The 13,354-nt window shown below is 39.3% G+C and overlaps 1 protein-coding gene across 1 annotated transcript in view; it reads left to right on the forward strand.

The window, feature by feature from the left end:
* The window catches only part of DROSHA (drosha ribonuclease III), a 105,720-nt gene that overhangs the window by 76,029 nt on the left and 16,337 nt on the right, over nucleotides 1-13,354 (forward strand). The window contains exons 23-26 of the mRNA XM_070940765.1: nucleotides 5,132-5,202; nucleotides 7,480-7,524; nucleotides 11,415-11,572; nucleotides 12,469-12,574. Of these exons, the coding sequence (XP_070796866.1) occupies nucleotides 5,132-5,202; nucleotides 7,480-7,524; nucleotides 11,415-11,572; nucleotides 12,469-12,574 (380 nt within the window). The remainder of the gene's footprint in view (nucleotides 1-5,131; nucleotides 5,203-7,479; nucleotides 7,525-11,414; nucleotides 11,573-12,468; nucleotides 12,575-13,354) is intronic.

Genomic DNA, 13,354 nt, shown 5'->3' on the forward strand with positions numbered 1-13,354 from the left:
GAGAAGTGGCTACAAACTGGGCTTAGTCCATCTGATAACTCATTCTGAGATCCAGCTACAGCTACCTAGGAGCCTAATAAACTCCTTCCTCCCTAAAATATTATGGCAGATTTTGGATGATGAGATTCAGAAAGTGGCAGCATGTAAAGCTCTCTTCTACATAAGCAATCTTTTGGCTGCCATACTTTAAAGGATTATTAATAATTTCGTTGGCCCAGTAGAATTGGAATTATTTCATGCAAATAGGCAGGGGCTGAATGTCTTGGTGTGTTGAGGGGAGTTTACAATGTTCTCATTCTGTAATGTGGGTGGATTTTTTTTTTTTTTTTTTTTTTTTTTGAGAGGGATGATAGGTCTTTTGAAATATATAGCCTAGGCGATCACCAGCCAAAAATAAGTACCTATTTATTTGATTGACCAATTTCTGCTCCCACTTTTCTGGTCAATTGAGCAGTTTGTTGCCAATTTCACTGACATTTGTTCAGGAGCTCTAATGGCTGTGATGAACTGATCCAGGAGCCATGTTTTGTGTCTCATACTCTACTGTATAGGCTCCTAGGGTTGAAAATAGAATATATCTCTTAAACAGCAGAAGAAATTGAGTTTGATTGTTTTATATGCATCTACCTCTACTTATTTCTGGCTTTGGGTCTTAACTCTCCTTTTGATTGATCGATGCTCTGTGACAACAGGGAATTGATCTTAGCAGCAAAATCAAGTTGTGTCTGACTATGACCAAGTTATATTTCAACAGATTGATCTGCCTTTTCAGTTATGGGTATATATACGAAGCAGCCAACAGTAAAGAACATGTTTGCTCATTTTCCCTGGAAAAAGTCACCCCTTAGCATCATATGTGAACCAAACCAGCATGGCTTATTGGAATTATTATTAATACAAGCCAAAGCATAGTGTGACATAAGAACATAGTCATATATAGATAAACTCTGGGCTCAAAAACTTGCTGGAATGCCAGAATTACAGTCAGTGTTGCAGCCAAAATTGATTCCTAGTTAGCAAAGACTTTATTTTAGCATTATAATTTTGGGGCTAAGGAAAGAGCCGTTTTGTTGTTCCTATTATTAAGCAATTGGAAGTCTGAAACCTTCACTGCTTAACTGTGAGTCACAGGGAGATCTGACAATACATCCGGATCTATCTTTTATTTTTTCCCTTCCCTGCTCTCAGTTCAGCATGATTTCTCCTCTAAGGGGTTGGGGTACAAGCAGTGAGATTATTATTGGATTTCTTGTCTCTTTCTCATGCATTTTAGCTTGCCTGCAAAAATATATTCTGGGTCTTTTTTCCCCCTCATCTTTTTATTTTTTTCAAACAACGTTCTTTTTATTTTTTTCAAACAACGTAACAGCCATAAGGGTTCTGCCTCAGGCTACATTGTGTTTCATCAGATCAAAATAAGGGGGGGAAAGCCATCCATCTTAACTCAGCTTGCTTTTTCATACTGTTTTGGTGTTTAATGTCGAAAAGGAGGGGGAATATTAGAATGGCAAACATGTATAACCAAAGAGATATATCTCTGGTATAAATCAAATTCTTCAGTTTTTCAGATGAAATGAAATGGGGGATTGAGTTTTCTCTAATAGTGCTATTAATTGGTATAATAAATCAGGTTTTGGAAATAGTAGAGGTATGGCGGTGGGGTCACTGGGTGGGATAGATGAGAGAGAGAGAGAGAGAGAGAGAGAGAGAGAGAGAGAGAGAGAGAGAGAGAGAGAGATGATAGTTAATAGGTAGGTAGGTAGGTAGCAGTGGTGAAATGTAAAATTTGTTACTACCGGTTCTGTGGACGTGGCTTGGTGGGGGGTAATATGACGGTGGGTGTGGCCAACTTTTTTTTTTTTTTTTTTTACTTTTAAAAGTATTTTTTTCTACAGCCTCTTCGGATGAAAAAAAATATTTTAAAAGGCTCTGACGATCCCAGCTGAGTTGCCTGATCATTAGAAGCTTCTGTTTTCTTTTAAAAGCATTTTTTCGGCCGAAGAAAAAATGCTTTTAAAAGTAAAAAAAAAACAAAACAAAAAAAAAGACCCCTCTGATGATCGCGCGGCTCAGCTGGGCATGGGGGGGGCAGGGATTTTTGCTACCAGTTCTCCAAACCATCCTGCGCCATCGCTACCGGATCAGGTGATCCGGTCCCAACCGGAAGCATTTCACCCCTGGTAGATAGGCAGATTTTCCTGGGCTCCACAGTTGGGGACTGCAGCCAAGAAATTAAAAGACACTTGGTCCTGGGGAGGAAAGCTATGGCAAATCTAGACAACATACTAAAAAACAGATACATCATTCTGCCGACAAAAGTGTGTATAGTCAAGGCTATGGTTTTCCCAGTTGCAATGTATGGCTATGAAAGTTGGACCATAAGGAAGGTTGAGCGCCAAAGAATTGAGGCGTTTGAACTATGGTGCTGGAGAAGACTCCTGCAAGTCCCTTGGACTGCAAGGCGATCAAACCGGTCAGTCCTAGAGGAGATCAACCCTGACTGCTCTTTAGAAGACCAGATCCTGAAGATGAAACTCAAATACTTTGGCCGCCTAATGAGAAGGAAGGACTCACTGGAGAAGAAACTAATGCTGGAAAGATTGAGGGCAAAAGAAGAAGGGGACGACAGAGAATGAGGTGGCTGGATGGAGTCACTGAAGCAGTAGGTGTGAGCTTAAATGGACTCCAGAGGATAGTAGAGGACAAGAAGGCCTGGAGGAACGTTGTACATGGGGTCGCTATGGGTCAGACACGACTTCACGACTAACAACAACAACAACAGGTAGGTAGGTAGATATATAGGTAAGTAGGTAGATGATAGATAGATAGATGATGATAGATAGATAGATAGATAGATAGATAGATAGATAGATAGATAGATGATAGATAGATAGATAGGGATACAGATACGGATACGGATACAAATGATAGTTAATAGTAGGTAGGCAGGCAGGCATTTGTCCCCTGCTTGCTCTTACCTAAGAGGAACAGCTGAATTCAAAGTTTTTGAGAAAGGTCTGAATTATGTTTGGTTTTGCTGAAAATGCATTAGCAGCGGGATTTGCTTTTGTAACTTGCTTTTTCAGAACTGGGATTGCCTTATTTTTCACAAAAGTGAAGCCAGTCAGATCCAAATAATGAGATGGGGCCATTCAGAGCTGAGGGGCAATGGCCTAACCGTAACTAAGGAAGCTGCCTCCTTCTTTATCTTTATTATCTACCACATGAAACGACAACTGTCAACAGGGAACAAACTATTCTGTCCAGGGAGGCTATCCACATTGTTGAAGATTCCTTGCATGAAAAAGACAGTCTCCACCAGTGATGATTGAGTTGTGCATTCAGTGTGTGAAATAAGGGGTGGGACTAGTGCAGTTATCCCCATTTTGTATATAAGTCAGTGGTCCCATTTTGTAATCAAGCATATGCTATTCTATTATGCAGAGCATAAGTGAGGATTTGCCTCCCAAGCTTGGTGACCCTGTGTGTCTTATATCTCCAAGAATTCCCAACCAGTTGTCCTTTGTCTGATTAAAATAAGTACTGTAGTTAACAAAGAAGAAATATGTGAAATTCAACTAAGGGCTAACATGAGCATGGGAAAATATAAATGCAAAATGTCTCTCAAATCAATCAATCAGAATAGAGCTGGAAGGGACCTTGGAGGTCTTCTAATCCAACTCCCCTGCTCAAGCAGGAGATCTTATACCATTTCAGACAGATGACTGTCCAGATGTTTCTTAAAAACCTCCAGTGATGAAGCACCTACAACATCTGAAGGCTAGCTGTTCCACTGGTTAATTGTCATAACTATTAGAATGTTTCTCATTCATACCAGGTTGCTTCTCTCCTTGATTAATTTCCATCCATTGTTTCTTATCTTCCCTTCTGGTGCTTTGGAAAATAAATTGACCCCCTCTTCTTTGTGGCAGCTCCTGAACTACTGGAATACTGCTATCATGTCATCCCTAATCCTTCTTTTCTCTAGACTGGCCGTACCTAATTCGTGCAACTGTTCTTCAGATGTTTTTGTCTCCTGGCCCTTAATCATCTTAATTGCTCTTCTTTGCACTTTTTCCAAAGTCTCAACATCTTTTTTTGTAATGTGGTGACCAATTCCAGGTGTGGTCTTACTAAGGATTTATAAAGCCCTATTAATACTTCATGTGATTTTGATTCTATGCATCTGTTTACACAACCAGAAATTGTATTACCTTTTTTGGGCTGCTGCCGCACACTGCTGGCTCATGTTTAAGTGATGGTCCACGATTTATTTAGTCCCTCTCACATTTACTGTTTTTGAACCAGGTTTTGCCTAATCTGTACTTGTTCCTTCAAAATCAAAATCATGTTAAGGTACTTTTCCTGGCAACAATGAACAATTGATTTGACATTGCCTTTTTATTCTAAACAAATTTATATAGGATTTTAATAAGAAATTAAAGAACTGAAATATAAGTAGATGAATCCAGAGTAGTGGTGAAATTCAGTGAGTTCTATCCGGATTGCGTGATCCGGTACACCAGCGGCAGGCTCCGCCCACCTGCCCGGACATCATCACATCCCTTTTTTGACCTTCTGCGCATGTGCAGAAGGCTCTGTGCATGCATGGAGAAGGTGTGCATGAGCGTAACGAGGGCGCAAGCGCGCTCCCATTTGCGGACCAGTAGCAAAGGTAAGTGAATACCACCCCTGATCCAGAGAGGTTATCTGTTCGACAGGGACTTGTTTATTTTTGAAGCTCTGGTTTAAGCTAGTTGCTTTGCAGGGAAATGAAAAAGCAAAAATCTTTTTCCCTGCAAAGAAAAGAGTTTGCCATACATTTAAGGAAATTTGCATATGAATTGAACAAGACAGCAACTGTTCATGGATGCTTGTTCTATTTTTGCCACTTACATGTGGCAAAAATCACTGTGGATGCAGATCTCATACATAGGTGAGACCTAGTTGCTGCCAACCTTTTTCCCTTTCTCGCTATTATTAGTGAGATGAATACGAAACAGCCCCTTATCTCCTAAATTTACAGGTAAGTGAAACTGCAGCACACATGTTAGCAGCCTCAAGTTTGCTACTTGCTTCTTTAAGTGGGTCTAAATGTAGGCTTTTTCCTTCGGCACATTCTCTTGCACAGGGGCAGTTTACCTGGAGGGAAGTCTGGAAGAAGCCAAACAATTGTTTGGACGCCTGCTCTTTAACGACAAGGTATGACTTCATTTCTGCCTTGATTATAGCTCGCACCGTGTTTTCTGCTTTTCTGTAGTGCTTTAAATCAAAGTGCTTCAGAGGAAAATTGAAAAGAATCCTGCCTCTCAGAATATAATGCCTTGATCTAGCTAAATAAAGTAAAAGATTATTGTAATTACGGACATGCCTGGTTTTCGGCTGTAAAGACAAGGTGCCAGAAAAGACTACTCTGTCGCAAGTTTCTATTATCTTGCTCAGAAGGAGCGTGCAAAGTCTGGTAGTCCAGACTTTCTTTCACATGTCTGACATAATTTATTTGGGGATTGATGGGGACAAAAACTGATTGACAGGGCTGAAGAGAACATAGGGGAAAAGAGAACAAATGAGGAGAAGGAAAAAGTGAATGAGACCAATGTGAGATAGCAATAAGCTGTGGAAGCTGGTTCAGGATCCTCTGTAGCCCTGGAAGTTCACTGGATGATTTTGAGCACTTATTTCTTAGTCCAAAGTCGGTCATGAAGTTGATTGCCCATCCCTTGAATTCCTGCTGGAAAGGTAATATTTAGGAGAAGAAAACATCACAGGTTGCTGGCTCTGAGAAAATCAGAAACTCTAAGCCAGGGTAGAGTAGAGAGATGGAAGAGAGGGGAAATCAGAATAGGAGAGAGGGCTAGACAGGGAGGAAGAAAGGAGGAGAAGGAGAAAGGAAGAGGTAGTAGAGAGGAGCAGGAGAGGAGGGAAAAAGAAAGTAAGAAGGAAAGAAGAGAGGGAGATGGCAGGATTGAGAAGAAAGATTGCTGTACAACAAAAAAGATGAAATGGAAGAAAGGCAACCCCGAACATATATAAATATACTAAGATAAAGAATGAATGGTTAAAAAATAAAAGAGAATAAATATGAATAAGCAGGAAAATTAGAATTTGAGGGTGAACAAAGATGTTGTTTATATAAGTAAGCAAAGAAATATTGAGATATGATTAAAAAAAAGGGAAAAAAGTACATTGTGGCAACAATGGTAATTAGTAAAATGTATTTGAATTTATAAATTGTATAAGATAAGATATGGCCAATACTCTGTTCAAAAAGATGTGGGTGAATGTGGGGGAGTGAAAAAAACCAATAAAACTTGATTTATTTTTTTTTAAAAAAAGTTATATTTTCAACCATCAGTATGTAAATCTCCTGATGTGTACAGGCATCTTGGTGATTGTGGAAATGCAGCTGAGCGAAGATGTAGGGAACTAACAGTGAATAAAGGAAGGGATGAATGCCTTCCCTCAACCCTTTCACTTCTCTAGTGCAAATTGCAGGCCAAGTACAGGTAGTCCTCGACTTACGACCACAATGGAGCCCAGAATTTATGTTGCCAAATGAGACGTTTGTTAAATGAGTTTGGCCCCGTTTTACGACTTTTCATGCTCCATTTGTTGAGAGAATGGAGCTGCATTTGTTAAATTAATAACACGGTGGTTAAATGAAACTGGCTTCCCCATTGTCAGAAGGTCTCAAAGGATGATCATCACATGACCCCAGGACACTGCAACCGTCATAAATATGAATCAATTGTCAAGCGTCCGAATGTAAATCACATGATCATGGGGATGCTGCAGTGGTCATAAGTGTGAAAAATAAGTCATAAAAAGGTCACTTTTTTCCATGTTGTCGTAACTTTGAACGGTCACTAAACGGACTGTTGTAAGTCGAGGACTACCTGTATGTTGCAAGAGAAGTATTGGCAGGAACGACCAACATGTATAGTGTTTATTTATTGTAAGCTTTTGGTCTCATGCAGGTGGGGTTATGTGCAAAATATAATTGTGCTCCATGTTCACCTTTGGTTAATTTGTCTTGATGTTTTCCTTCTTTCCTTTCCTTTCCTTTCCTTTCCTTTCCTTTCCTTTCCTTTCCTTTCCTTTCCTTTCCTTTCCTTTCCTTTCCTTTCCTTTCCTTTCCTTTCCTTTCCTTTCCTTTGACTGGAATGAAACTCCTGAATTTTTAGTTACAGAACTTTAAGCAAAAAAAAAAAAAAAAAAAAGTAACCCATTATGTAGTTCCTGAACGGTGTGTGTTCTCCATCCACCTAATTGACATGAACTAAATGGAAGCACTACAGGCAGTTTGAACAAAGAATGCCTGCTTTTTAAAAATGAGTTTGCCAGCACTATTGAATTTGCAAGAAGCCGAGTCAGCATCTTAAACCATTTCAATCTGTTGCAGAATGACATTTTATTTAGCAATGTGGAACTTGTTAAACGGTTCCCTTGAGCTTTAAAAGCATCTCTCCACATTTGCAGGACCTGCGGGAAGTATGGCTTAATTATCCGCTACACCCTCTGCAAGTAAGTGTTCCCCTTTTCACTAACGAATTTCAGAACAGTTTAAGGATGCCTTTTATTGGTCTTTGGCTGTGTTGACATCTTTGAGCATTTCACATGCACACGCGGCCTTTGTGAATTTTTGTAGCTCATAAGTGTCAAGCGCTTGGGCTTAAAGGCAGGCAAGAATTTTAGAAGAGACAGGCAGTAATTGGGCAAGGAGATGTCAGTCACGGGGCATCCATGTGGAAGATCACCAGCTTGGTGGCACTGGGGAGAGAATAAGATGGCAACTTTGCTCACCATGAGACTATCTCGGGATGGAAAAATGCAACAAATTTCAAAGCCTCATGGAGGCAGGGCACCTTTGTGGCCTTTTCATGTCACCTGATTCCTCTGGGGGTTCAAGAAGACTGTCAGCATCTCAGCTGGAACTTTCTTCTGCTAAAACAAGAACCAGATAGAAAGCAGCTCTCTGCAGAAGGTTCTTTTCTGAGCTAGCAACATGTCTTCATGAAGGAATTTATTCCCTAATCATCTCCTGGGAAGGTTGATTCTTCCTTCATCTCCAAGGCATGCAAGAAAAAAAATATATCTTCCCAGTGGTGAAATCTAAAATTTGTTACTACCAGTTCTGTGGGTGTGGCTTGGTGGGTGGGTTGGGGGTAATGTGACTGGGTGGGCGTGGCCATTTTTTTTTTTAACTTTTAAAACCATTTTTTCTACAATCTCTTTGGCGAAGAGGTTGTAAAAAATGCTTTCAAAAGGCTCTGACAATCCCAGCTGAGTTGCCTGATCGGCAGAGGCTTTTTTCCTTTTAAATGCCTCTGTCGATCAGGCAACTCAGCTTGGATCATCAGAGGCATTTAAAAGAAAAAAAACCTTTTTTTCTTTTAAATGCCTCTGACAATCCAAGCTGAGTTGCCTGATCAGCAGAGGCTTTTTTTCTTTTAAAAGCCTTTGACGATCCCAGCTGAGCTGCGCGATCATCAGAGGCTTTTTTTTTTTTTTACTTTTAAAAGCATTTTTTCGGCCGAAGAGGTTGTAGAAAAAATGCTTTTAAAAGTAAAAAAAAAAAAGCCTCTGATGATTGTGTGGCTCAGCTGGGCATGGGAGGGGGGCAGGGATTTTTGCTACCAGTTCTCTGAACCACCCGTCTCCATCGCTACCGGATCGGGCGATCCAATCCAAACCGGGAGCATTTCACCCCTGTGTCTTCCCATATATTGAATTAAAGATAGAATAAGAGCACTTCTTTCCAAAGCTCTTAGAATTTTTGGGGAATGTTCTTTAATGGACTCCTCTCTGATGGCCAATCATATGCAATTTTGGTATCCCTGGGCAGAAAGATACAAGATATAAATGGGAGTATGTTATTCACAGTTATGGTATGAATACTTAAGTGGTTTTTTTTTTCCAGAAGTTGAATAAGCCAAAATAGATGTTAAAAGTAAGGAAAAGTAAAAGAAAAGAATGAATTTTTGTCTATCAATCTTTGTCATGATTGCTGCTCCTAAAAGTTTTATTTCTATGGTTTGCATCTGAATACCTAAATGCACTGTAAACAGAATGTTGCTAATGTGCTATAAAGATGGGTAAGTCCTATCATTTATTGGAGCATTGCATTGTTTATCTCTGATACTTTTGTAAAAAATCACACCACTGGCTGAAACATCCCCCACATTCTGGTTTTGTCCTTAGAAAAGCTAATTTTAACAAAAGTGGAACAAGGCCTATAAAAAAAATGTAATTAAGTTCCTGCAATATCCCCAAGTTTGAGCATCCTATTTTCACACTTTCAGCGAGCATTCTTGCTAGCTTCCAGCTAAAATAATTTAATGGGAAAATATTAGATTAAAGAAAACAGGCAGAGGATTCTACAGTGGAATAAAACCTTTTGAAATACGTTTTTATAGGGAAAAAATGGAGAGATTCATTGATTACATTTATATCTTTAAAAAAATTCAGCATGCAGGTAATCCCTGGGCCACTGGAAAAAAATAGAATATATAGATAACATAGTTAACAACATCGCTGAAAGAAAGAAAAAATCAGCTGGGAGAGGTAATAAAACTTGGCAATAGCTAAAAATGTACAATATTTATAAGGAATAGAGAGTAGGACCTCTGCAATTATCAATAAAATTACAGACTTGGAACACATGAGAATCCTGAATTTTTTTTTTTTTTTTGAGAACTCTTGGAACTATTATGTTTATACATGTTTGTAGGTTACTGAATCATCCTATATTCAAAGCTAGATTAAAATCTCCTTCAGACTGAGCTTGACTGGTTGACTTCACAGTCACTGCTGTGTAGTTCTCATGGCAACACCATAACAGCATCTGGTTATTGCTTTGTTCCATGAGCCTTTTCTCATCTTTCCTGAGTTTTGGGGGGATCTCCCATCCAACTACTAACCCGGTCCGATTCTGCTTAGCATTTCAAGGTCAGCTATATGCTGCTAGTTAGCGTATCAAAATGCATTTCGGATTAAATTTATGGTGCAGAGTCCGCATTTAGTCATTCTTTCTCCAATGTAGTATCTTTCAGATAGCCCTTCATGATTCATGTCTAGAACGATGATATTGTGCTGCTGAAATGTGACCAAATTGTACTAGTTAGAGGATGGGATTTTATTTGTGTTTTAATCCACTGCTGGTTGATAACCGAAATAAAGAGAACTGAGTGATTTTAACTGAGAATTGGGGTGGGAATGGGAACAAAGGATACGTTATATTCCTTTCCTCCTCATCAACTGAACAAAATTGAACTGACCTTCAACCCAACTTCATTTTTTAAGGACACCTTTTGTGGCTTTAGGGTGCAGAAAGAAAAGGAGAGGTATGCTCTTCCTATTTCCTCCTCTTTAATTTCTGCCTAACCCTCCAGTGGCCTCAAATTAGTTTGAATATTGGCAAAGGCCATTTTTGAAGGGCATTAAAAGTAAGGATTGAATTGTTTGCTTAACAGGGGCCTCCTGATTCCCATCTTTACAATCTGTTCTCAAACTACCCCCCCAAAAAAAGAGCTAGAAAATATTGGTTTTTCACCTCCAGGTGACTTCACTGGATGACCTCCTGCGTCCTTCCAGGAACTTGGAAAGCTGAGCTGTCCATCAGTTATAAGAGCTGAAGTCCAATAAATATGGAGTGAATAAGACTGGGGGAAATAGTTGTAGGAAACCTTTAGTATTTGTTTAATAAAGCATAGTAAAATTAAACAAGATTGCTACATAGGAGAAAAAACCCCCGATGATCCTGAACCTTGATTGATTGATTGATTAATGGATTGATTTTTGTGATGGCGATAGCATTCTTTAGAGTTTGCCATTAAAAAGAGCTTCATGCTCACTTCATGCATTATTGTTGATTTTTTTAAAATTTATTAATCAAATTTATGTTGCCACCCATTTCACTGAAGGTGATTCTGGTTAGTGCGTAACCATGGATAAAAACATAATAACGAATACAAATGCAAAAACGGTAGTAATATATATCTTAAATCTCCAAAATGAAGGGAGAATAAAAAATGCCCCCCTCAACAATGGAGCCATCTAGTCAAGTCCCCAGTTCTGCCGAAACCCTAATAACCAGATCTTGAGGGCCTTCCAGAATATCAAAAGGGATGGAACTAACCTAATTTCAGGAGGAAGGATGTTCCTTTAGACGGGGGCCACAGCAGAGAAGACATGAGTCCTGGAACCTACGAAATGTAGATCTTTGGCTGATGATGTATTATTAGGATAGCATTGCAAGCTACCAAAGTGTCTGCTGTGTGGTGATTAAGATTCATATTACCAAAGTAAAATGTAAAGTACCTAATCAAGCTTCTTCCTTTGCTTTCTGAATTCAGCTCTTAAGTTTCTCCTCTTAAACTAATTTGTTGTCCTCATTGTTTAATATTGACTTACAGCTGCAAGAATCTAACACTGACAGACAGCTAATTGAGACGTCTCCTGTCCTCCAGAAATTGACTGACTTTGAGGATGCTATTGGAGTAATTTTTACTCACGTTCGCCTCTTGGCGCGGGCTTTCACTTTGAGAACAGTTGGATTTAACCATCTGACGCTGTGAGACTTTTTCTCTCTCTCTCTCTTGCACTTTCTTTCTGCAGGAAGGCTGAGTGGCTGTTGTTCTCCAGGAAGAGAGATTGGGCTGATGCTGATCTACAACTGTTTTCCCAGTTCAGATTTTTCAAAAGCTCTGGCCTTAGAGGTCCATCAAAGCATCTATGGTTTGCCAGATTTGTTTGTTCCAGATTAGTTGAGATTTTATCACATAAATATTGAAGGACAAGAAACAACATTCTTGCTTATTGAGATGCTTAACTACCCAAAGTTTGCTTCTGACCCTAACATAGGTTGAATCATCTCTTATGTTTTTAACTAGCTACAAAAAATTGTCTTTTCATTCGAATTAAGCAAAGATCAAATCACCGATTTGTGCAGAAGAACCATAGCTGAAAGTATCCAGAGCTTGTGTGGGGTTTTTTTTTTTTTACTTATGCAGAACCATAGTCAAACAAATGTTCTTTCACAGGGACATTTGATGTTATCCCCTCAATTCCTACAGTTTATGTTTTCATAAAGTGATTCATAGCTAAATTTATAGTGGTTTCCCCCTTATTATTTCTGACACCGTAAAAGCATTATTTTGTCGTACCCGGCAGTGGTGGGATTTGCAGCAACCTGAAAAATGACATTTTGTGCACAGTGGCATCCCATAAATGCAGCAATTACATGCATAATCATAACATTTACTTGGTGACATTAAATAAGTTTTGTCACTTGCCTCCCCTTTCCTCTCCCACAAATATCCATACTTAGCAAATACAAATACATTGTATTGTCTGATACGATCAGCAGCGTATTGTTCTGCCTTTTTAAAAATATCCAGCTCTCTAAACCAAGGTAGTGTTGTTCCCTTCTCTGTATAATCTCTTCCTTCCTTTAATCTCATGCTTCAGGGGCCATAATCAGAGGATGGAGTTTTTGGGTGATTCCATAATGCAGTTGGTGGCCACCGAGTACTTATTCATACATTTCCCTGATCATCATGAAGGCCACTTGACGGTGAGAGTATCATCCATTATTCTTGGCAGGAGTAAAACTCGGATAGTGGTTATGGGAGGAAATGGAGAAAAAGAGAAAAACTTTGCGAAAGTGAATTATTCTGAGCTTAACTGGATATCCGCAACATCACCCCTCTATTTGCTCTTAATACGGTTCTGTTAATTTGAAAATGTGAATCCTGCCACAATCAAGGAAATGTGATTTATGGAGCCTGGGAGTGATGTTATCTCTTCTTTAAAACAAATCAATAGCTTTAATAACCGTGGTGATTAAGTTATTCTTCTAAAAACTAGAGGTAATTCTAGTTCATTTGCAGGAGAGCGAAAGCAATTGAAATCAACAGAGGTCATTAATATGGGGCACTGTTCTTGCTTCTTGGGGGCTAATAGTTCAAGCAGCAACTTTATGAAGTTTGCTTTTTCTAGCCTCATCCCAGCTTTCTTCCTGATTAATAAGCTAAACTGTAGGCGAACAATCTTACATCTTAGAGCAGTGTCTTAGAGGATGTATATGACCGTCGCCCACAAGAACTGGGGGCTAAAGAGCCATAAAGAGCTTAAAGGTAATTGCTGATTGGGTTTCTGCTGCCGTTCGTGGCAGGAAATCAAACATTCCAGAAACCGGCAATCACCAGTATGCTTCAAGAAGCAAAAGGGGTAAAAGAGGCAGAATGATGAATGTCTATATGTGAAAAAAAGGAACGCACGCGTATATGTGAATAAATAAGTACACACAACTAGGAATCTCTATAGTTTCCTTGCATGTAAAAACAGTGCTCTC

This window comes from Pituophis catenifer, unplaced genomic scaffold (assembly GCF_029215685.1).
Source record: "Pituophis catenifer annectens isolate HBS135680 unplaced genomic scaffold, rPitCat1.0.hap2 SCAF_3, whole genome shotgun sequence".
NCBI classification, from domain to species: Eukaryota; Metazoa; Chordata; class Lepidosauria; order Squamata; family Colubridae; genus Pituophis; species Pituophis catenifer.